We start from the raw sequence: 25,474 nt of genomic DNA on the forward strand, positions 1-25,474 counted from the left end.
TTATTCTGATTGTCAAATCCTGGACCTACCTACACAGGAATCCAGTTAGCACAAATTCAAAAACACTTCCCATTCAGTTGCCTTGCCATAGAGGTGTATCTTAGTTCTTACTGACTGTTCCGACTGGGAAAGCTATTTAACTTTCAGCTGCCAAGGGTATTTTAATTTCTTTATATTGTTTTTATTATGTAATACATCATATATAAAAGACTAGCTGTGTCACAAAACTTAGACAATTACAGCAGTGAAGTCTTACTGTAGAATTCATGTGTTGTGATCTTACTTTTCTATATTGAAGGAAGTTTACTTAAGATATCTTTTATGTTGGTGATATTTTTAATGAGAAGATACTGACTAGACTCCAATCACATTATGAAATTAAAAAAATAAAAAATCGAATAAGTAGAAAAACATGATTTTTCCAAATATTTTAGCCCATTGTTATTCACTGACAGATAAGTGATGATAAAAAATAAAGACAAGCAGTCCCAGAGAAATTTAATGATTAGAGTGAAAAATTTAAACACAACTAGAACCTTAATTAAGGAATTTGCCACTCATTCTTCCCTATGATAAACATCCATCTTTAGTCAATTTAAATTTGAACATACATGCAGGTGGTTCACATCATTGGCCAATTCCAAATGGGTGAAAATGTCTTATGAGTAAGCCTTTTGTATTCTGAGAAATGTACCTTCAAAGATACTAAAAATATAACTAATTACACTGAATTATTATAAATAAAGTTTGGATAAATTATTTAAGTAATGAATTAATTCTGCATGTAATATAAAGATAAAAACTAAAATATTACGGAAAAGTATTTTAGAAAAGAGCTATAGTTAAGAGACCAGTAGTTTTGGAAAGGAAGAATATATCGGGTACTTTTTCCTTTGTGAAGTAAAGTTTTTAACTACAGCTTAATACATTCTATGTAAGCTATACATATGTATTGCACATAAGGAGTAATTATTTCAGTTTTTTCCTAATTTTTACAGTACGATGATGTAGACTGGGTATCTGAAGAACAACATCAAACATAATTATACATTAAGAAGCAAAAACATAATTTTAAATAATTTCAACTTTATTTTTGTTATTTGTCCTCATATGTTGATTTTTCAGGTCTGGCTGTGGATCATTTTAGTGAGCGAATATACTGGGCTGACCTTGAGCTTTCTATTATTGGCAGTGTTCTGTATGATGGCTCTGATTCAGTAATCTCTGTCAGTAGCAAACAAGGTTTGTGAAGCACTTTTTTGTTTCATCATTTAATTATTATCGAGAGTATTAAATAATGGTACATAAGTATAAATACAAAAGTTTTACATTCTAAACTTCCTCAAATTCTTTTTCCTTACAACTTGTTGCTCTTACTAGAGATCATAATTTTCATTCCTCCTAGAATAACGAGAGGCCAGGCCAGAATTTCCTTTGCATAGGACAATCACGGCCCATTGCTGCCCATTTTCAGAAAACATTCATTCTGTTCCTTCTGTAGATACTACATTCTGAGGTGAACACTTTAAGTAGTCAAGATTAGAGCCTTTGAACACAAGTTTTTACTTCAAATTGCAGTGATAGCAGGCAGAAATGAATTATTGCATATAATAAAACATCATTGTAACAATTGTACATCCCAATGACAAGCAGTGTGTAAAATTAACTTACCTCTACCTTCAGTGAGTACAGAATCTACTTGTGCTCTTCCTCTGTAGTACCCTTTTGTATCCCTGCCTCTATGCCTACCTCCTGTTTTTTATTCTCATTCTCGACTGTCTGTGCCGCACACTTGCCTTGCCTGGCAAACTCAGTTCTTTCTGTGAAACTAATTTTTTCCCTTCTGTTTTTCTTGCCCCTCCCTACAACAACATCTTCATTTATTTACCACAAATCATTTATAATATGTACTTGAAGTTTCTATATTTACATATTATATGTACTGAATATAGCTTTGCTTTTCATTTTTTTTTAACAGAAGCAGAGGAGTTGAAAAAAAATAAATAAAGTGAACTTTCATTGTGCCTTTGCCCAAAGTGTGTTTTTTGTATGATGACTCTAGATGGCAAAAAAAAAAAAAGGAAAGAAAAAAAATTACACATTGCTATAACTGATCACTGTAACGTTAACCTGTTTCAGCTTAAGTGCACTGAAGAAACATATATTTTTTAAAAAGCACTTTATGTTTTACAACCTCTAGATAACAACTAAACTATAAATGTCATTTTACATGTTATACATTTCAGTATCAAAGGTTAGATTAATTATTCCTATCATAAAAATCTCTTAAAATAAGTCATTTCTTAAAACGTACAAAATGATAGCCTTTCTTATTGTTAGCCAAACTAGTCATATGCATCATTATCATTTGCTAGTTTGTTTTCTTTAACCCATTTCTAAAACAGACAATGGTAATGTCTTTTTTTCTCTACTTTTGGTCAGTCAGGCCATCTAATTTGTTCATTAATTTGATCTAGAACACAAATTCAGAGTTTTGTGAACTGTCTTTCTGTATGCAATGGATAAGGCTGACCTATAACTTTTCTTTTGTCTGCAAACTGTACAGCAGATCACTCTGCATACAGTAAACCCCCAGCAAATGCTTTGTGATGGTGCAGATGGTTAAAGTGATGATGGAAATGTTTTTCATGTTGTGAGTGATATGTTTAGGATTTCACATATTCCTACTGCAAAGAAATTAATTCTAACAACTTTACAGCTAATATTAAAATATTATAATTCTGAAAGTTTTTTTTTTAAACAACAGTAGTAAACTTTTCTACAGGATCTTGAATAAACTTGGTTTTAAGTCTGAGCACTTATTTACATTGCAACTTTTATAACTCCACCTTTTAAAAATTCTAGGCTTGTTACATCCACACAGGATTGATGTCTTTGAAGATTATATATATGGAGCAGGACCTAAAAATGGTGTATTTCGAGTACAAAAATTTGGCCATGGTTCAGTAGAATACCTAGCTTTAGATATTGATAAAACAAAAGGTGTTTTGATATCTCATCGCTATAAACAACTAGACTGTAAGTATATTTTTTATTGTTTTTGACAAAAGACAGTATCTTAAAATATTTAACTATTTCAGTATCTTAATCCTTTGAGTTAAGTAACTTTAATGTTGATATTATAAGATTTTTTAATCACCAAAGTCAAGATGTAAATCATACAAAATTTTATTTTGCATTTGATTGTGTTTCCTTTGCTATAAAAAAAATGTACCATTCTGTTTTTCAATAAAACCTCTGACTTTATACATTAACCATGCAGGTATTGAAATTCATCATTAGCCATTTTGACTCTTGTTACTGTTAATAAGGAACAATCATAGCATCAACATTCCATCTTTAAAAGCAACTGAGGAGGGGGTGGCTGGGTGGGTCAGCCGTTAAGTATCTGCCTTTGGCTTGGGTCATGATCCAAGCATCCTGGGATCTAGCCCCAAATCGAGCCCCACATGGAGTCCTACATTGGGCTCCCTGCTCAGGGGGAAGTCTTCTTCTCCCTCTACTGCTTCCCCTGTTTGTATTCCCTCTCTGTCTCTCTCTGTCAAATAATAAATAGACAAAATGTTTAAAAATTAAATAAATAAATAAATAATAAATAAACACAACTGAGGAGTGCTGTTTTCAAGGTTTATATTTTCTCTGATTGTTTATGATTTTTATTGTACTTTCATTCTAAAAAGGAATAAATCATTGATGCAATTATCTTGAAAAACCGGTTTCAAACACAATTATCAAAAATATTGAAGAATAAAGTAAAAAATAATGTGACTGAAATTCTAATGATCTGTCTTTATGAGTTTAAACTTCAAGAAACTTTAAGATTTATTGATAAATTTTTGCTGCAAATAAAAAGAAACTTACCCCCATTTGGTGTAATTATATGGAAAGGTAACAATTGATATTTGTCCAAATCAGTTTTGGAAACAGATTAAAACAAAAGATAGTCCCCTAAGAACTTCCTGAAATCCTATCCAAACTTTTGTTGCTCTTTACCAATGATCTGACATTTTTAGTTCCAGGGTTAGTATGAGGACATGGTATCATCCTCTAGTTGTCTTTCATTCTTTTCCTTTTCCTCTTTCTTTCTTTCTTTTTTTTTAAAGATTTTATTTATTTATTTGACAGGGAGAGAAGGAGAGCACAAGAAGGGAGAGTGGGAGAGGGAGAAGTAGGCTTCCCGCTTCTTCATCGAGCAGGGAGCCTAGTGTGGGGCTCTATCCCAGGACCCTGAGATCATGACCTGAATTGAAGGCAGCAGCTTAACTAACTGAGCCATGCAAGTGCCCCTGATTCTTTTTCAGAGTCAAATATTACCACCTTCATAAAAACTACATAAATAAATAAGACTTTGCCCTGAATAGAATAGGTATTTGAGTAATGGTTTTAACTGAGTCAAAGCCATTCTCACAGTCATCATTTCACTAGCTAGGTGTTATTTCTGTTTCATTCTAATGACAGATTCTCTAAAGAGAGCCATAGAGCAGTTATGACTGCAGAGGATGCTAATTGGATAGAAATTTAGACAAAAATAAATGTGGCAGACATTTACATGTACACAAACTGCAACCTGATGGAAAAGAAACCATGTTAAACCTGGTATTTTTAGAGAGAAAGAATCCTCTCTTGTTTGTGTTTTGAACAAATACAGATGAATTTTAATCCTTTGTAAATACAAGGGGGAAGTTGTTTCTGTCTGTTCAACAGTTCTGAAACTGCCTAAAATGAGGAGTAGGTCCCCCAAACCCTTCAGTTGGCTTTACTTTTTTTTTTTTTTTTTTTAACATAAACCCAAACTCTACTTGGGTATCTCAGACCAACTCTTTTAGCAAAAATAAGTCAGATGGAAGAATGCAAAATATATGTTTGAATAATTCCTTCTCTCTTGTGGGAAGTATAAATCAGGGTAAATTACCTGTTAATGATGGATAATGGATAAGAATTTCTCTTACCGGGGCACCTGGGTGGCTCAGTGGGTTAAAGCCTCTGCCTTCGGCTCGGGTCGTGATCCCAGGGTCCTGGGATCGAGCCCCACATCGGACTCTCTGCTCAGCGGGGAGACTGCTTCCTCCTCTCTCTCTGCCTGCCTCTCTGCCTGCCTCTCTGCCTACTTCTGATTTCTGTCTGTCAAATAAATAAAAAAAAAAAAAAAGAATTTCTCTTACCTATAAAGGAGAATGGTAATACTGAAATAACATATACCCAGTGGCGATTGTTATGATTTCAACATTGCTAATGTATCCTTTCACCTTGTTGAATTTTATGTTTCTGAAAACTACTGTACTTACAGTCATGCGTTTCTTTATTTTCTTTGTTTTAATCAGTGCCCAATCCATGCTTGGACTTAGTATGTGAATTCCTGTGTTTGCTGAATCCCTTTGGAGCTACCTGTGTGTGCCCAGAAGGCAAATATTTGATTAATGGTACTTGCAATGATGACAGCCTACTAGGTAGGTAAATGTCATTATTCTGTAAAGAATTAATTTGTATGATAAATTTTCACACCTCTTGAAACTGAACAGAATTAGCTACTCAATCATCAATATAGTAGCCTTGATATCATTGGTTTTTGAATGCCTGCATAAACTACTCTCCCTGGTGATGACTTCCTAGCAATTCATTCTATAGTCACAGAGCTGCAGTGAGCACTTACTATTCATTTAAGACTAGATTAAGAACTTTGAAGTCATACACCAAATCAAGATAACTTTATATAGCTCTTTATCAGTGAAAATAACGATATTTCTAATGACACCATTTCCTTATAAATTTAAACCAACCTTAAAATCCCTTATTCATTCATCAAGTTCATGATGAACAACTTTCTTGCACCAAATGCTAATTTAGAAACTGAGGATAAGAAACTAAATTGTACTTCTTCTGCATAAAATTTGATTCACAATACATACTACTACCAACTAGAATAAATATTTTGAGGGCTTATGAGAAAAGCATAGCAGTAATTTAGAAACGAAGGACTAATTTAGAAACAAAACTGACAAGATTTCTTTATTCTTTATTCCATGATACATTAGTTGCATATAACTCCTAGTGCACATCACATCATGTGCCCTCCTTAAACTTTGTAGGAAATTTTAGTTTTACTATTTCAGATTTGATTGAAAGGCACGATTACAGAAACCTCCTAAAAGTTCATTTTGTAATTTATAATAAATCTTATATTTTAAATAATCAGAGTGTTAAAAAATATTCACATTGGCCTCTATGCATATGACCCTTGGTTGCAGACAGTTTAGACCACCTCAGTGAGGAATATAAGTAAATAGATTGCAGAATTATTGATTGGTGTAGATAAATGCCAATTAATTTTTTCCTGACATTAACATTTGATATAGCCAAGTTTTTCTGCCCTTTATAATTACTTGCCTTTCTCTAGCTGCTATTGTTAAATGATGAGACACTGAATATTTTTAATCTTCATGGAAGAAATTTGAAATTCAAATGTTACTCATTCTTGGAGAGGTATTCACCTGCTCTTTCCTATAGTTGATTATAATTGCTGGAGCTTGGCTTCTGGGGGTGATTTAGTTATTGACAAATGCAGCCTTCTTTTTCATTATAGAACTATTACAGTTAGGTTTTGAAACTCCACTTCTATTTCATCAAGCAGTGTTATATTTTAAAATTTCTAGAGCCTAATGAGGCACGTTATAGAAATGCACATGTCCTAACATGTAGAGATTTTGAATATCCATGTAGTTTACAGAGAACATTTACAGATGAAAATTGATTCCCCCACAATAATCTTAACTATGATCATAATGCCTTAAATATTTATCTTCTCAGTTTACATTCACAACTCCAGTCAGGGATATTCTATGCTGAATGAATTAGAAATGTTTTGTTGAATTTTAAACCAAGGAAGTGTATATTTCCATTCTAGATCTTTCTTGAGAATTCAACCTCTGTATTCAACTCTTTGCTTTACAAAGAGGCAAGTCTCAGAATTTCTGGTACTGCTCATAAATAGTCTCTATTTATTATAGTGGATGTGATATTTGAGTCATTTTTTTTTTCTATTTGAAGGCACTGAGGGTCTTTAAATGCTCTTGTGATTCTTGCAGTGATATATTAACACTTCTGCTATGTGTGGACCAATGGATCTTGAACAAAGAATACAGGCTGTTTTGATTTTACCTTACTTTGCTATAAAAGAGGCGTGGCTTTAGTAGAAGGCATATTCTAGAACAGAATGCTTCTCAGAGTACTCTCAATCATTTGTGTTCAATTGGGCATCACATCCTCCCCTAAGTAAAGCAGTATTTCTAATGGAGTAAGACCGTGTTAACGGTAACCTGAAAAAATTATTCCAAACTAATTCTTATCATAAATAAGACTCATCATATTTTTAAAAATAATTTTGTAACCCCAAGGAATGACCATCTTTTTCTTATCCTCAGCCACAATATATTAAGTAGACAGATGGTACCTAGTCATTTTCCATATGGAAATTTTACATATGGAAACTTTCTGACACTATTTTATCAATATCTTGTACCAAACCTATGTGACTTTTAGTTTTGAGTTGTTTATACATAGTTAATAAGGATGCATATCAAAGAATATTTTCATTTAAATATTTTTCTATACTATAAATTATATGTGTTATATGTATGTATATATATATCTATAGATATATATATCTAGTATATATCCATATTCATTAAATATTCCATATCTAATATGTATACTATATATATACTTTATATGTATATATCCTACACACTATAAATTTATCTTATATATTTCAGTTTGGTTTAATATCAAACAGTCCTAAAAATAGGCCATATTTGCTTATATCATAAAAAAAATGTATTGATTGGAAATATTTCATTTTTAGGAAGTTTCAGTTGGTTTTGTTATGTAATGTTTTAATAAACACAAGAAATGGTTAATAACTCTTTAAGCCTAAGGAAGAATAAAAATTAAGTCAGTATTTGTATTCACCATTTAACAGTGGTTAAAATCTATTTTTCTATTTTCAGATAGTACTTATAGTATTTTGTTTCTTCTACTTTTATATTAGAGGTATTTATTTGGGGAATTTTATAAAAAATTTGAATATTTAATTTTTATATATGTGAGTTCTTATTCTACCATCTAATGAAAAGCATGCTAATTTGTACATTCCTTCTTATAACCAGATGATTCATGCAAATTGACTTGTGAAAATGGAGGAAGATGCATTTTAAATGAGAAGGGTGACTTGAGGTGTCACTGTTGGCCTAGTTACTCAGGAGACAGATGTGAAGTCAATCACTGTAGCAACTACTGCCAAAATGGAGGAACCTGTATACCCTCAGCTCTGGGTAAATATTTGAATTTCATTGTGCATTCAAATAATTTGCCTTTTTCCTTATATGTGAAAATGTAAAGAGGATGCTTAGTGTTAGAAATTTAATTCATGGTGTCTTTATAAAAATAGATTAACACAAATTACATTTAATTATTAATTCAACATAATAATATTTGTTCTAAATTCGGTATATTGAAGTTCAAGTCACAAAATGTAACAATAGTAATGCTCATTATCGTGAGATGAGTGTGCACCATGTAACAGGGGTCAGTGCTTACAGGTATTCTGATGCTGGCTTAGAATGATTAAGTAAAGGGCTACCTGGGTGACTCAGTGGGTTAAGCCTCTGCCCTCAGCTAAGGTCATGGTCTCAGGACCCTGGGATAGAGGCCCATGTCGGGCTCACTGCTCAGCAGAGAGCCTGCTTCCCCCTCTCTTTTTGCCTGCCTCTATGCCTACTTGTGATCTCTGTCTGTCAAGTAAATAAATAAAACCTTTTAAAAAAAGAACGATTAAGTAAAATCAGTTCTATAAGCTTTATATGTTTGATTCCAAAATCTTTCTTTTTTTTATTTTTTAAATTTTATTTTGACTTTTCAGGGTAAAGCATTTTAAAAAATATTTATCTAAATTTCAGTTAGTTAACATTCAGGTGTACAATATAGTAATTCAGCACCTCCATATAACACCCAGTGCTTATCACAAGTGCTCTCCTTAATCCCCATCATTAACCAATTAACCATTAACCAATCATTCCCTGCCTACCTCCCGGCTGGTGACTATCGGTTTGTTCTCTATAGTTAAGAGTCTGTTTCTTGGCTTGCTCCTCTCTCTCTCCTTTTCCCCCTTTTTCTCATTTGTTTTGTTTCTTCAATTTCACAAATAGAATCATATGGTGTATGTTTTGACTGACTTATTTTGCTTAGTGAAATACTCTCTGGCTCCATCCAAGCTGTAGCAAATGACAAGATTTTGTTCTTTTTTATAGCTTAGTTATATTCCACTGTATTTATATACCACTATTTCTTTGATCTGGGCTATTTCCGCAATTTGGTTCTTTTTTTTTTTTTTTAAGATTTTATTTATTTATTTGACAGAGAGAGATCACAAGTAGGCAGAGAGGCAGGCAGAGAGAGAGGGAGGAAGCCCAACATGGGCCTCTATCCCAGGCCCCTGAGACCATGACCTGAGCCGAAGGCAGAGGCTTAACCCACTGAGCCCCCCAGGCACCCCTGTAATTTGGTTCTTAATAGATAATGCTGCTATAACACTGGGGTGCATCTGTCCCTTTAAGCTGGTATTTTGTATTCTTTGGGTAAATACCTCATAGGCCAACTGCTGGATCACAGGGTAGTTCTATTTTTAACTTTCTGAGGAATCTCCATACCGTTTTCTAGAGTGGCTGCACCAGTTTGCACTCCCAACAGTGCAGGAGGGTTCCCTTTTCTCCACATCCTCAACAACACCTGCTGTTTCTTATGTGGTTGATTTTAGCCATTCTGACAGGTGTGAGGTGATATTGTAGTTTTCATTTGCATTTTTCTGATGATCAGTGATGTTGAGCATATTCTTATGTGTCTGTTGGCCATCTGTATATCTTCTTTGGAAATGTGTCTATCCATGTCTTCACATTTTTAAATTGAATTATTATTTTTTGGATGTTGAGTTTTATAAGTTCTTTATATAGTTTGGATACTAACTCTTTCTCCGATATGTCATTTGCGAATATCTTCTCCCATTCCGTAGGTTTACTTTTAGTTTTGTTGATTGTTTCCTTCACTGTGCAGAAGCTTTTAATTTTGATAAACTCCCAACAGTTTATTTTTGCCTTTGTTTCCCCTGTCTCAGGAGACATATCTAGAAAGAAGTTGCTTTGGTCAATGTCAAATAGGTTATTGTGTATGTTCCCCTCTAGGATTTTTATGGATTCCTGTCTCACATTTAGGTCTTTAATCCATTTTGAATTTATTTTTGTGTATGGTATAAGAAAGTGGTCCAGTTTCATTCCTTTGTATGTTCCTTTTTAACTGAACAGTTAGCCTAATGCTAAACCTCATTTTCTATTGAAAATTAAATTAGGTTAAATTTAAAATTTAAGTTAAATATAAATACACTCTATCAGTATGTCTGATAGCATCATAATTCATATCTAAAATCATAACTACTTTATTGGCATTGTAATCTAGTGTATAATATGCTTTGAAAATATCAGGTTAGTACATGTTAAGGTATACTTGAACTTCTTATTAATTTATGCAATAGCTCTGTTTGCAAAAAGTGTTTGCTACAGTACACAAGTGAACATTAAAATGTATTTTTCTACTTAGTACTATTATATTTAAAATGTGTTCCCACGGGAAAAATTAACCCCAGTGCATAATAAAAATATAATTTGTAAATTCCAAAACTCAGTGCAAAGGACACTGAGCAACTATTAAAATGAAATTTATGCAGATTTAATTCTACTACAATAAATGCAAATTTAGTCAAATGGAAAATTAATACATATGATCTTCACATCCCCTACACTGTTAATTTCTGTCTTACTGGGAGTTTTCACTGCTTCTATTGCTTATGCTGTTCTTTGAAGTGTTTAGCATAATGCTCACTGAAAGAACCACATGAGGAAGTATTTTCAACGGAGTTTAGAGAAACCAAACTGTTTCTGATTTGCATTCTAATAGTAAAAGCATTACTCTTTCTTTAAATTTGATAATTTTATGTCTATAGATATTTTTGACTTATGATTAATGGATACTTAAGGTGTTCTAGATACTTAATAGAATTCTGAAAACATATGCAGCAACTTGACTGAAATAAAAAGGCATTAGGTCTTACTACATATTTTCATTCTAAGAGAAGCTACTCCTTACAGTAGAGTATATTCTATTTGCTGTGAGAGAAATTGCAGTACTGGGACCATGCAAGTGAAAACTGAATGGATGTGTGGTAAAAGGATACAACCTGTAATTGTATTTTAGCAACACAGATACCATTTCCTTTAGGAGAGAAGTTTTCCTTGCACAAATGAGTTGTTTAAAGATTTTATTATTTGATTGTTGATTTTCTCATTAAAATAATAAAATTTGGGGGATTACGACCAGATAATTTTCTTTTATTTGCCTTCAGAAATATTTAAATGGAAAAAGTTTGGTACTCCAAACCATGAATATCTATTCAACATGCAATGGATCCACAAGGACAAATCTCTATGAAACATTGAATTTGCTGTCCTGTTAATGGATCCTGAACTATAGGTGGATACAGCACAACTTCTAATGTTTTGTTCAGATCATTTGTCCAGATCTTGCTGTATCCTTAAAATCTATAATATATCAATTTTATCTTTGCACCCAGATAATTAGATCTTGATTTACATAGATAACATGTTCAGAAAAGATATATATATATTCCAAATCAGTAATAGAAATGAGTCCTTATATGAATCTAACTTGCTATGTGGCCATGTAGTTCATTGTCATAGAGCATCTAATTATTAATAATAATACCCTATCCAATTAAATCATATACAAAGCATTTTTTACTTTTAAAAATATGGTTTTATAAAAATATTGTTTGGTATTATAGACTGTAGAACCTCATTATCTCCACACAAATGTTAATTTGTTAAACAAATCCCCATGGGCAATTCATGGATTTATTCATTGTTGGTTTACTTATGGTTAAGCCTTTTGGCAAATTCCTATGTGGACACTATATGACTAGGGTTTGGGGCAGCCTTAATTAAAATTTATAAGTTTATGACAGTTGTATAGAACTGTAATAACTGAACAAAGGAAATGTCACCAGTTAATTAAAAGCACACATCTGAGAGGCATAATTAAAAAATTGAGTGTATCTTCATTCCTTAAGTTTTTTTTTAATAATAGAGAAAGCTAAAAATAAAATATATGAACTATATTCATATAGGAAACTACTGCAAAATGAAAGTTTGACATTGATTATATCGACAGGTGTACATGTACTTCATTTCTATGACCTGCTCATAGGAGGATATTAAGATAAAGTTTGCTTGGGCAAAATAATGGAAATGAGAGTAAAGCACTGAATTACTCTATCATTCTATTATAGATAATAGAGAATAATTGAGTTTTTCTCATCATGATTATAATGAGGATATTTATGTGATTAACTATATATATTTACAATTAATCTTAACTTTTATAAATATTTATTCTTCAAAGTACGTTGATACTGTTTGGTCTTTTCCTTACACTTAGAGTTCTGTTATTTAGACTTTTAATATTCATATCAAAATGAAACAAGGTTTTCTTTTTTTTTTTAAGATTTTATTTATTTATTTGACAGAGAGAGACACAACAAGAGAGGGAACACAAGCATGGGGAGTGGGAGAGGGAGAAGCAGGCTTCCCGTAGAGCAGGGAACATGATGTGGGCTCTATCCCAGGACCCTGGAATCATGACCTGAGCCAAAGGCAGATGCTTAATGACTGAGCCATGAGCTACCCAGGTGCCCCAAAATAAGGTTTTCTACACAGCTGATATAGAGTAATAGAGCGAGAGAGTTTATAAATTTGGGACAATATACCCAAATACTCCCATGCATAAAGTTTGGAGTTATGCAGAAGGGAAGGCCACTCTGGATTTAAGGAGTCTGAAAGTGCACAAAAGGAGGACTGCCTAGGAAAAGGAGTGATGGTACAATTTTTTATAGTAGATAATACATTTATATTGGATGTCTTAAATGAATATAGAAAGTAGAGCACAGAAGCTCTCACTGTAACCCTCTCTGTTACCATATCTATGGACTTTGACAGTGAAAAGTTTTGTCCCCAGAACTAAAATAAGAAGAAAGTGGCCCCCAATGGGGGCGGCGGGAGTGAGGGGGGGATTCTTCTCACTACTTCTCACTGCAACACAAAGGGCCTTTATTTTTATTTTTTCTAAATATTTAATTTATTTATTTGAGAGAGAGTGAGAACATAAGAGGCGGTTCGGGGTGCGGCAAGGAGAGGGAGAAGCAGGCTTCTTGCTGAGCATTGAGTCCTACGAGGGACCAGATCCCAGGACCCTGGCATCATGATTTGAGCCAAAGGTAGAAGCTTAAAGACTCAGCCACTCAGGCACCCTAGGAAGGGCCTTAAAATAATAAGTAGACAGTGAGTCTTTTCTTTCTTATTAATTCAGGCTCTTTCTGCCCAGGACACTGTCCCAAATATGAAGGTGACATATATGGCTGCCATTAAATAAGATCAAATATAGCTGCCCTAAAAATGTTTGCTCAAAGACAAGTTAAGCTGGGAACTTTTGGATACCCTCAAAACATCATGGGACTAATGACAAAATGTAAATACTAATGTCCCTCAAGTCACATCTGTACCTAGGACATGAAGTACACAATCACCTAATTAACAGCTTGATAAAGGGTGAACATGCATTTAAACTGCCCATCTTTGTTTTTCTTTCACTTTTTATTTAAATTAGAACTTTTAAAATTGAAGTTAATCTTGATGCCCTAGCTTCCTTAACATAAATATTATTTATATTTAGGGAGTGCTAAGAGTTGGGTATTTGGTCCTACTTGCTTTTCAAGGATCTAAGAGAATATTATATTGAAAACATAAAATTGAAAACATAAAATAGGGTACATAATTTTAACAAATAAGTGACATAGAAATACATAGCCATCACCAATCAAGTAGGGGGAAAAACAGCAAAATGAGCAAATGGCAAAAGATGAATCTCACACACACACATGAACACAAACATACAAAAAGAGGAGAAAAGAGGAAAAAGAGGAAGGAGAAGTTTGGAGAGGAAGAAGTACAGGAGAAGTCGAGTCACACACAGATGAAACCAGCATCCTTAAATCACTATCAGAAGAAAATGTTCACGTGCAAATCTTGAAGCAAGCAATTTTGAAATACTCACCAAGAGTTTAAAAGGTTTTGTGTCCTTAAAATAATGAAATTTTTAGAAACATATTCTAAGGATTACATAATGATAAAAGCCAAAATATTTAGAAGTGAAGATGTTCAACATAGTGTTATTTAGAATATAAAAATGGAGATAGAAACCTGAATCGAAATAGTTAATATGTAGGATAAAGCAAATCTAAAAGATCAATGTTATATGACAAATAAAGCCAGATTTGTTGAATATATGATGATATAGTAAAATATTCACATTGTATCTATCTTATTTTTATTGAAGTATAGTTGATACACAATTTTGCATTAGGTCAGGTGTACAATTAAGTGAACTGACAACTCTTTAATTTATGCTATGCTCATCACAAGTGTAGCTACCATCTGTCACCATGCAGTGCTAGTCCAGTATCATTGACGATATTTCCTATGCTGGTACCTTTCACCCCGTGGTTTATTCCTTCCACAACTGGTAACCTGTATCTCCCACTTCCCTTTATCTATTTTGTCCATCCCCACTGCCTCTCCTGTGGCAGCCACCAGTTTGCTCTGTGTATTTGTGGGTCCATTCTTTACTGTGTGTTTTGTTTTTCAAATTCCATATATAAACAGAGGCATATGGAATTTGTTTTTTGTTTTTGTTTTTTTGTTTTTTTTTTTTTTTTTTTTTGTAAGAGATTTTATTTTATTTACTTGACAGAGAAAGAGGCACGAGCCAGGGGAAGGGGCAAGCAGAGGGAGAAGCAGCTCCCCACTGAGCAGGGAGGCTGACGTAGGGCTCCATCCCAGGATTCTGGGATCATGACCTGAGCTGAAGGCAAATGCTTAAATGACTGAGCCACCCTGGCAAAATAAAGTGGCCTGATTTATTTCACTTAGCATAATACCCTCTAAGTCCATCTATAGTCTAGGTCCATCTGTATCATCAAAATCACAAAATCTCCTTCTTTCTTATGACTAATATTCCATTGCACATATTTATCACACCTTCTTTATTCATTTATCTATCAATGGACACTTAGATTGCTTCAATATCTTGGCTATTGTAAATAATGCTGCATCACTAATCATCAGGGAAGTGCAAATCAAAACCACCATGAGATACCACCTTACACCAGTCAGAATGGTTAGTATCAAAAAGACAAGAAATAACAAATGTTAACAAGGATGTGGAGGAAAGGGAACCTTCATGCACTGTTGGTGGGAAGGCAAATCGGTACAATCACTGTGGAAAATGGAATTTTGAGGCTCCTTAAATATTAAAAATAGAAACATCACAAGATACAAGTAATTCACATTGTATATTTAAAGTTTTAAAGGACAAGAAATAAAACTGTTTATACAATATGAGCCCAATATGGGAAAAAATGCATACATAAAGTGTCTGTGTGAGGAAATAGATCTTTCTTTGTATGTCTGTATTTTCCAAGTTCCACAATTAACATGCATTGCTGTGAGAATTAAAAATTAAGTAATGATAATAATTATTAGAATTTAAAATAATAATTATTATTATTATTGCCAATATCATGGTAATTAGTCTATATTTGACTGCTTAGTGAGTGCCAGGTGATGTTCTCAGTCCTTGCACCTTCACAAAAAACCTTTGAGAGATTGAAAGTAAGATTCTAATTCTGCTGTGGACTTTTTTTTTTATCAGTTACTTGTTCATTTGGACCACATCGTGAAAGCAGCATTGAACTTAAGTCTTAGGGCTTTCTAAGCTAATCTCAGGTTTGAGGTGGCTTCCTTGTATTCACAGAAAGGACAAAACATTTCAGTCTCATTTTCACAAAGCTGACTGAAAACGAACTTTTCAGAAGTATAAATAGATTGTGACCTATAATTTGAAACATGTCAGAATATATTAAGTAGCACCTGGGAGGGAGCTAGGTAAGGTCCACAGTTCCTCATTTTCTTTTTCAGGCTTTACTGAATAGTTCTCTGTAATCTTTATGATACTTAAGACAACTCGACAGCTATAGTCAACTTACTAAAATTATGTGTAAATGGGCACTCACTTTCTGTCCAGGAAGACATTATATAAAGTGGAAAAATGGAATGTCAATCTCTTCATCAAAAAGACTAGCAATTTTTTTAAGCATTCACAACTTTGATTACTTGAGTCTAAATCAGAAGTGAAGACAGATTTCACAAAGCAGAGTGGTCTTGGGGGTAAGGGGTCAGGCAGTGGGCTTTCTGATTGCCATCTAGTATCGAACAGAATGAGGCTATGGCGACTTGTCTCTCAGTTTATTTTTATCCTATATAAAAGAATAAGAATGTAGTTTTTGTTCAATTAGTAAAGATGTTGTGAGTAAAGAGTATGTAACTTTTAGACACTATTTTCATAGAACATTAAGTGTGAGCATTTGAAAATATGCTCTGCAGTTTAAATGTCAATTAAATACTATTACTTAGTCTCAATGCATTTATCAGACTGTTTGAACTAAACAATGACTACAGAAAACTAGTTAGGTAGAAAATATTACAACCAGGGATAAAACTTTACAAGGAACAGACTCACTCAATGAGTACTAAATTAAACAGGGATAAGATGCATGGTTCACATTGATAAACAGTATGAATTCCAAATAAATTGCTTGAAAAGAGAACTGACTAATAATGCTCACTAGCAGGTATCTTCCCCTCAGAAATAATAAACACTGTCACTGTCTCATAGGATGTTCACGAGTAATTACTTGAGCTAGAGCATTCCTTCATGGCAATCAACCACACATTTTTCTAGCATTATGTTTATATAGAAAAAGGAGTAATGATTTATTTGTCCAATATTGAGCAGAGATGTAATTTTACCTACTTAAAGTCATACAGTATTGATTAAATCACACTGATGAGTAGCATCTTTATAATCAGCTTAAAAACTGTTTATTAAATAAATCTAGCTTTTAAAAACAGACACCGGTATTACATCAAATTACTGAAAAATGCCAACAGACACACTTTTATAATATTCAAATAAGAATGTATGCTTTTGAGCATGTTGATTGATTGATACTTATTCATATATTAATTGACCAAAAGCTATACTGCAGATTTTACTCTAAAACCATTAGCAAGTAAATAGTCATTACTATATGGAATATATTTTCAGTGATTATAATACTTTGGACATTTTGCAAGCCTTACTTTATTATAGTGCCTGCTACATTTTGAATGCTTAATAAGTGCCAGGAACTCTGGCAAATTCCTTAAACATAAGGCCTTATTTAATCCTTATCACTCCATGATGTCTACATTGTGGTAATTTTCAGACATGAGCTAGAATGGTTAAGTAAGATAACTAGAACCCAAAAATCTAGATTATTCCAAAGTTAATGGTCCAAGAAATTGTCTGTTATCACAAAAATCAGTAATATTATCTACCCACATCAGAGAAATAACTGGTTATAACTGTATAACAAAAGAAAATATAGTCATATAGGACCATCTCCCTAGAGGTAAACTATAACCAAATCATAAAAATTTAATGTTCCATTTAACAAGGATTAAGGACTAATGGTAAATCATTATAATATCCATGTAGTTACCTATCTATATGATAGAAAAGATTCCATCTTTATTATGCATTTTAAAACATTATTTTGAGTTGATATATATGGATATATACTTGTGTTATTTTCAAAAGAATACATATGGAAAAATGTGTATTGGGATTCCATATGTAGTTTCTTAATAAAGGCACATGTACTTAGTTAAGTTTAAATAATAACCTCAGTTGATAATTTGTTTAATAAAAATACTAATAGTGATAATAATACCAATACAACTACTAATAATAACACTACCAATAAGTACTTGCTATGTGGCAGATATTGTGCTGCATGTTTTACCAGCATATAATAGGAATTTACTAGCACCTTTTTATGTCTAGTGAGTTAAGGTAAGTTTTGCAAAGCCACACAATTAATAAATATCTAATAAGATTTGATCCCCAGGTCTGTCTAATACCAAAAAAAAAAAAAAAAAATTATGTATTATTATTTGCCAAATTTATTAAACTAATTTAGTTCTTGTTAAATATTCTTATGAACTATTTCAGAATTAACCATTTTTACTGAGACTAGTTTTGGTATGTAAGGGCCATGTAAGATCAGCAAAATTTCAAGAACTCTGTGAGAATCCAAGACATTTCCTTTCTTCTTATGAGCAATACAATCTTTAGTTGTATCAATGAATATTCCTTAATGTATATTACTGATTATAGATGATTAACCCTTTAGTTATATTTTTGCCATATTTGACATATTTGGTTATCCAGTTAAATCTAAACAGTTTATTTATTATTTAACTTGATGCATAAAAATTTGCTGGCACTTTTTTTTTTTTTTTTTGCTGGCACATTTTGAAGATATATGCAACCAGTTTCCATTTGACTATGAACAGAAGCAGATAAATTAATAATGAATTAATGGAGCAAATAAACTAAGCTTCACTTGTCGTACACAGCTAGTAAGGCACTTTGCTAACATACAGTGTCAAACTTGAATATGGAGCAGACCTAGTACTAGGAGAACCTAGTCTGCAGAAATTGTGTAAGCTACCAGGACAATGTTTATGAGAAGAATTTTCTCTCTTGTGGGTCATGGGAGAGTTGAACCTACGGAGCAGCCAGAGACACATATACCGAGACATACAACAAAGACTGAGACTGAAGGCCTGTCATTTAGGAAAGCGAATGAGCCCAGAGTCGGGAAACTGATGCTAAAGTATTTGAATAGAGAGACAATTATTGTAGCCGTGAAAGTGTATCACCAAAAAGAAGTCTGGAATAATATATTTTAAGAGACAGAAAGAGAAAACATAAAGGCAACTGAAAAGGGAAAAAGGGAAATCAACAATGGTAGTGACTTAGAAACCAAGAATTTTTTAAGAGTAGATGTGTAATAAAATGTGTAATAAAAAACAAAAAATAAATTTCAAAAATAAAATGTGTAAATTATGCAGGTATTTGAGGAGGAGGATGATTGAAAAGAAATCAGTGGATTTAGGGATTAAGAGATCAGAGATAAGCTTTGCAAGAGTATATAAATACCCATTAACTTCTCCATCCCTCGACCTTTTTTACCACTAGGGAATCAGAATTGATTTATGTGAACAATACATACATATTGAGGGATCTGTCCTCTTTTCTGAAATAGCAAAGAGAAGTAAAAGGTTAAGACACATCTTTTTGTATATTGAAAAAAATAAAAACTGTAAATCCACTGAAGGATTGGAATGTGACTTTATGATCAAAGATTTTTTCATGCATTTGATAGAACTGGAAGCTGTGAGTGTAGTCTCTTAAAAAGCTCAAGTATATATCAAAATTTGAAGTTATACAAGTAAATGGACTTGATAAAAGTACTAGGTGTGATTTTTTGTGTTTGTGTTTGTTTCGTGGGGTTTGTATGTGTGTGTTCTTTCTTACTAAAGTGTAGAATTAAGCATGTTGAGAAAGTAAAGAGAGGAAAAAGACCCATCTTCCAAAGTTAAAGATGTTGAAGTCTGAGACTTGATGGAGTTTTTCTGCTTTATCCCATCACTGCCATACAAATTGAATTTTTTTATTAACATATAATGTATTATTTGTTTCAGGGTACAGGTCTGTGATTCATCAATCTTACACAATTCACAGCACTCACCATAGCACATACCCTCCCCAATGTCCATCCTCCAGCCACCCCATCTCTCGTACCCCACTTCCCTCCAGGAACCCTCAGTTTGTTTTATCTTAAATAAATAATGGAGATAAAATGCGTAATTTAAGACAGTTTTCCAAAAGATTTTCTTAGAATGTTACAGTGTCTCTTTAGGACACAGTCACAAAATGAAGAATGGTGAATCTCAGTAGAAATAACAACAGTAATAATAATAAACAGAGCTAAAGTGTCACTGAGTGCTTTCTGTGTGTCTAGTACCTTTAGAAATGCTTTGCATGTATAATCTCATTTACTTTACTTGATTCTGCAGAACAACCCCATATTATTATCCCTTTTTTTTTTTTTTTTTTTTTTTTTGCATAGGGGGAAAGAAACAGAGAAGTGATGCTCATGGTTCCACCACTGGTATTTGGCACAGATAGCATATGTCCAGGCGGCCTGACAACCCACACTTTAAAGGTCTAAATGCTACAGAAAGCAGACTGATTAGAAGCAACAAAATGATCCTCCCCCTCCTTCCTCCAGTTAATTGATGCTCTTCCTGATTATACTACCCTTGTAGCTGTCAACTCCCAAGCTCCCTGGATGCTTCACTGCTATAAATCTATACCTTAGTCATCGTAACAGTACTGTTGCCTTTTCAAATGCCAAAATCAAATTGAGCTACCTAAAAAATCTTTATAAATAAATCCAATGCAACTTGTTAGGGTACACCCAGAGAGATTCCTGAAAATATTAGATGGAGCCCATTATAAAATTCTGTGACAGATGGTTCATTTCCCATCAGCAAACGAAAGATCTGCTGTATCAACACACAGCTTCAAGTTGGTAATGTTCCCCTGAATATGAAGATTCCTTCTTGTCAAATAGAAATTTTCTCTTTAAAGGAAGAGAAAGAAGCCTTTTGAAAATAATTCAGCCAGAATCTAAATGATGTGAGGCATATGCTGGGGGTGGAGGCTGGGGAAAAACTGGTCACTCTGCCCTAGTTTCAAAACAGCTGTAGATGAGATAAAAGCATGGTGTCATTCTCTGAGTGACTGGGATAGAGCAGTTTTCAAGTGCCTTAGTGGGTTGCATGTGTTTCTTTCAAACTTCTATCACTTTAATGTTTTTCACACCTAATTTTAAAAAACATGGAAAATAATGGGGGAAAACCCCATAAATCTATGGTGCTTAAGTCCTACCACCATATAGCACTTTTTGAGATTATTCTAATTCCTTTTGATTTCTCCTGTACTTTCTGGTCTATTTTTTTTCACATTTAGCTCATGTTAATTTGTATTCCTGTTTATATGTTTTATTTCTCGGTAAGGCATTCACTGGTTCTTGGTGATGAAGAGGAATTACTTCTTTTGTTCAGGTCTTTCATTTTCCTTAGTACTTGTGTTCTAACAATTCTCTATTCTCTTCATCTTCTACCACTATTCATTCTCTTGTTTGTGTCTTTGTTTTTCAACCACTATCATTCCCATGAAGATATTTTGTCTATATGTAAACAACAACTAGAAAATTTTATACCGTTATAAGAAAAATAATTAGCTAAAAGTTTTAAAGCCATTTTCTGGGAATGTAAAACATGATATGTCTCAGCTTTTAATGTACGTAAAATTTACCTTGCTTCTCAACCTATTAATAAGCATTTGTCTGCCACCAAACTAGTAAGATTTATACATAAGCTATAAAGCAGTGCTACTCACCATAAAAAATGTATGTAACTTTGTTCATTAAGAAGCAATAGCTTCAAGTGTGCTTAAGTATGTGGAGAGCTTTCAAAGCAAAATAAGTAAATAGGTTGTGGAATCTCAACTTATTTACTCTCTTGGAAATACATGTGGATTTTATTTGGAGGCATTTTATTCACTTATGAGTGCTTTTCAAAAAATGTAGAATGTAGAGACTATGGCAGTAGAGAAAACATCATTTTCACACTTCAAGTCTAAGCCTTATACTCATACATTTTTATGACCATTCTAATTACGCTTCATGTCTACAAAGTTGAGAGAGGAGATGGTTGGATATTCTCTGATGCTAGTCAACTGAGTAACATTTCCAAGTCCTAGTTAATTCAGATCTATAACTAAATTTATTTTTTTATTCTCTTTCATGTTATTTCTTTACAGTTTCACAACCTCTAAACTTCACTTTTCCCTATTACAAATGGTGGCCATTATTTCATTTTGTTTTCCTTAATCTCTTTTACAAGAGCTAGCTCTGTATGCCATTTTTTACCCAGTCCTTGACATCTTAGGCAGTTAGAGAGACTCATTCTTGATATAACAGTTAACTGTGTTATGTTCCAAACACCTTAAAGGATTTTTCACCTTTACTTGTGGTGTTATTGAGCAAATAAAGAAAAATATCCATAGATGATCCCTTAGATTTAGTGTGATGTTAATATTAGACTTTAAATCATCTTACTAAAATGACAGTCCTTTCCCATGCATAAATAAAAATCTCAAAATGAAATAAAGTAGGACTTACTAAGTGCTTATATACTAAGTGCAGTATGTATATTTAAATCAAATAACTAATTACATAAATATAGGTGGCATGCCCACTTTGAACTTATTAAAATATTTATTTGTAAGTCTGAGCTCATGCTTTAGCAGTGGTGGTACATGATGATTTAACACTGAGAAATATGATTGTCTGAGGGGATTTTACTAAGTGAAATAAGTCAGGCAGAGAGAGACAATTATCATATGGTTTCATTCATATGTGGAACATAAGGAATAGCTTGGAGGACCATAGGGGAAGGGAGGAAAACTGAATGGGAAGAAATCAGTGAGGGAAACAACTCATGAGAGACTCTGGACTCCTAGAAATAGAGGGTTTCAGAGGAGAAGGGAGTGAGGGATGGGGTACCCGGGTGATGGGTATTAAGGAGGGCACATGGGTGTTACACGCAACTAATGAATCATTGAACACTAAAAAAAAAAAAAAAAAAAAAAAAAGAAAAAAGGAAAAAAAAGAACAAAAGAGATATGATTGTCTCTATTTTATATTCTAATGGCTAAAACAATCTGCGTTACTATATGAATGGAACAAAAATAATTGAAAAAGCAAAATGAACATGAACAGAGAAGTACAAAAAATAACACAAACACTTCAGAGCATAACACACCCATTCAAATATGTAATTATGCATAAAATGAGCTCCAGTTATTTTACCTGATGTGAACCTGAGTTATCTTCTAATCTAGGGCTTCACTAGAACATGGGAAAACTAAGACACACAGAGGTCTAGTTACTGCCTAAAACCACAGGTTAACTAGTGGAAAAACATTGACCAGAATCTTGGCTTCCTGTTTCTTATCTAGTGAGGATTCCATGAAAATAAACCATTCCAGTCAAATGATTTCTTTTTTGTTACTTTTTCTTTTGCAATAGGGAGACCCACCTGCAGCTGTGCACTGGGGTTCACGGGACCAAACTGTGGTAAGACTGTCTGTGAGGACTTTTGTCAAAATGGAGGGACCTGCAGTGTGACTGCTGGGAACCAGCCCTACTGCCACTGCCAGCCCGAACACACTGGAGACAGATGTCAGTACTGTAAGTGAAAGCAAGTCCCATAAGACGGTCTGACAGCATACTTTGATGTTTACGCTAAGTAATGTTCTTATCTCGATGTTCCTTCCATTATCTCATTTTCAGCAACCCCTTATTTTTCAGGGTCGCTCCCTCCATCACCCCAGCTCCAACGATTTTTTACATTGTTCCTCATTCTTCTCATTTTAAAGATTCTATGTTTCTTCCTTTCTCAGCTGAGATTCTATAATCCATCATTGTAATCACCCCATCATATAGACCCTTAGTTCCCTTGCTCTCTCTTCCCTTTTATTACACTTTTCTTGAAAACTCTAACCATGGTTAAATCCAATTCTCCATCTTCTCTGTACTGGTATCCCACTGCTGGATGCAACTGAAGAAAAGCACATAATCATACAGACTGGGATCACTTGAGTTTTTACCACTAATTTCAAATGGGCACTTACTATAGCTTCAACTGTATTTTGCTAATCTACTGACTCTCCTAGATGTTTCAGTCAGATCATCTCCTTTCTCCTCAAACCTCTAATACCTGCTCCCCAAATTCATCCTGAGCTCAAGAACTTGCTTTCTGTTTCATTGACTAAATAGAAGCTTTCTAAAGAGAACTGCCACAAGCTCCCACCATCACCATCATCTCTTGAACTACTTTATCTTTTAGATCCATAGACTGTCTTCTTAGGAGCAGGAACCCTGTGCTACCTCCAATGTTCTACTGTCTACTCATACATTCCATCCCTCTTAGCTACTCATGGATATATCTCTTACAACTGTCCCCACCTTTCTCCTTTATCAGTATTTTCCTCTCCCCCTAGTTGTTTCTTGAACAACTTTGACTTGTGCCCATATCTTTCTACCCACAACTTTATTTTCTTGGTTTGTTTGTTTGTTTTTACCCATAGCTTTATTCTAAGGAGTTGTTACATGCTACATTCCTCTCATTTTTCTTTTGACCTCACCTCTGGCAGGTTTTTATCTTCACTATTTTGCTGAAATATCGTTCATCAGGTCAAGTTAATTTATGTTATTGTTGTCCATGTTCTCATATTCAATGGCCAATTATCAATTCTTATTTTATCCCACAATCCGCAGTTAATCACTCCCCCTTTAAAACACTTTCATTTGTCTTTACCACTCTCTTCTTTTCATTCCCATTTTACTGGGTATTTCTTTTCACTGTCTTTTGCTGGTTCCACCTCATCTCCCTGACCTTTAAACATTGGAATGGCTCATGACTGTCTCTCATCTCTTTTTTCTCAAAAACTCACTCCATGAGCCTGTGATTTCCGTACGAATCAGAACATTAGGTGAAACATTTTTACACACAGTTTTGTAAGATACAGTTTCCCAAGCATAACCCCCAAAGATTCTGATTCTGTTAGGCTTCAATACTATGTAAAGTTTCCACAGGTTTCATATGTGTGACTGCGATTGAGACCTACTTGCTTAGATGATTTCAACTAATTGTGTGACTTTTCGTATCATCCAAATACAAACAATTCTGACTGTATATCTCTAGGTGAACCTTCCTCCTGAAGTCCAGATTTTTATACCTAAGTATCTATTTGACAGTTTGAGTTGGCTCCAAATTTACCTGATTTTCTCACCCCAAATTGCTTCTACCACAGTTTACCCTGCGTCTATAAAAGAAAACACTCATCACTTGAGTCCAAGTATCTTGGATTCATCCTTTTTTTTTTTTTTTAATCTAACCCACTTTATTATTTTTTTTAAAAATTTTCCTATCTATTTTTTTTGTTTTAATTCCAGGATAGTTACAAACAATGTTATATTAGTTTTGGGTACATAATCCAGCGATTCAACAATCCCAACAATCTGAGTGCTCATCACTACAAGTGTACTCCTTAATCCCCATTTATCTATTTTGAATTCATTCTTGACTGTTTTCTTTGTTTTACACCCCAACTTCTTTCTCACTTGTTCCTTTAAAATATACCCAGGACCTGAACACTTCTCACCAGCTTCATCCCCACTATCTTCATTGAAGTTTCC

At 33.5% G+C, this 25,474-nt stretch overlaps 1 protein-coding gene across 1 annotated transcript in view; it reads left to right on the plus strand.

Moving 5' to 3' along the window:
• Positions 1-25,474, plus strand: part of LRP1B (LDL receptor related protein 1B) — a 1,982,574-nt gene that overhangs the window by 1,895,717 nt on the left and 61,383 nt on the right. Inside the window, 5 exon segments of the mRNA XM_047722477.1 lie at positions 1,126-1,242; positions 2,866-3,039; positions 5,343-5,468; positions 8,184-8,348; positions 23,303-23,464. Coding sequence (XP_047578433.1) covers positions 1,126-1,242; positions 2,866-3,039; positions 5,343-5,468; positions 8,184-8,348; positions 23,303-23,464 — 744 coding nt within the window.

Source organism: Lutra lutra, chromosome 3, assembly GCF_902655055.1.
Source record: "Lutra lutra chromosome 3, mLutLut1.2, whole genome shotgun sequence".
Taxonomy (NCBI): domain Eukaryota; kingdom Metazoa; phylum Chordata; class Mammalia; order Carnivora; family Mustelidae; genus Lutra; species Lutra lutra.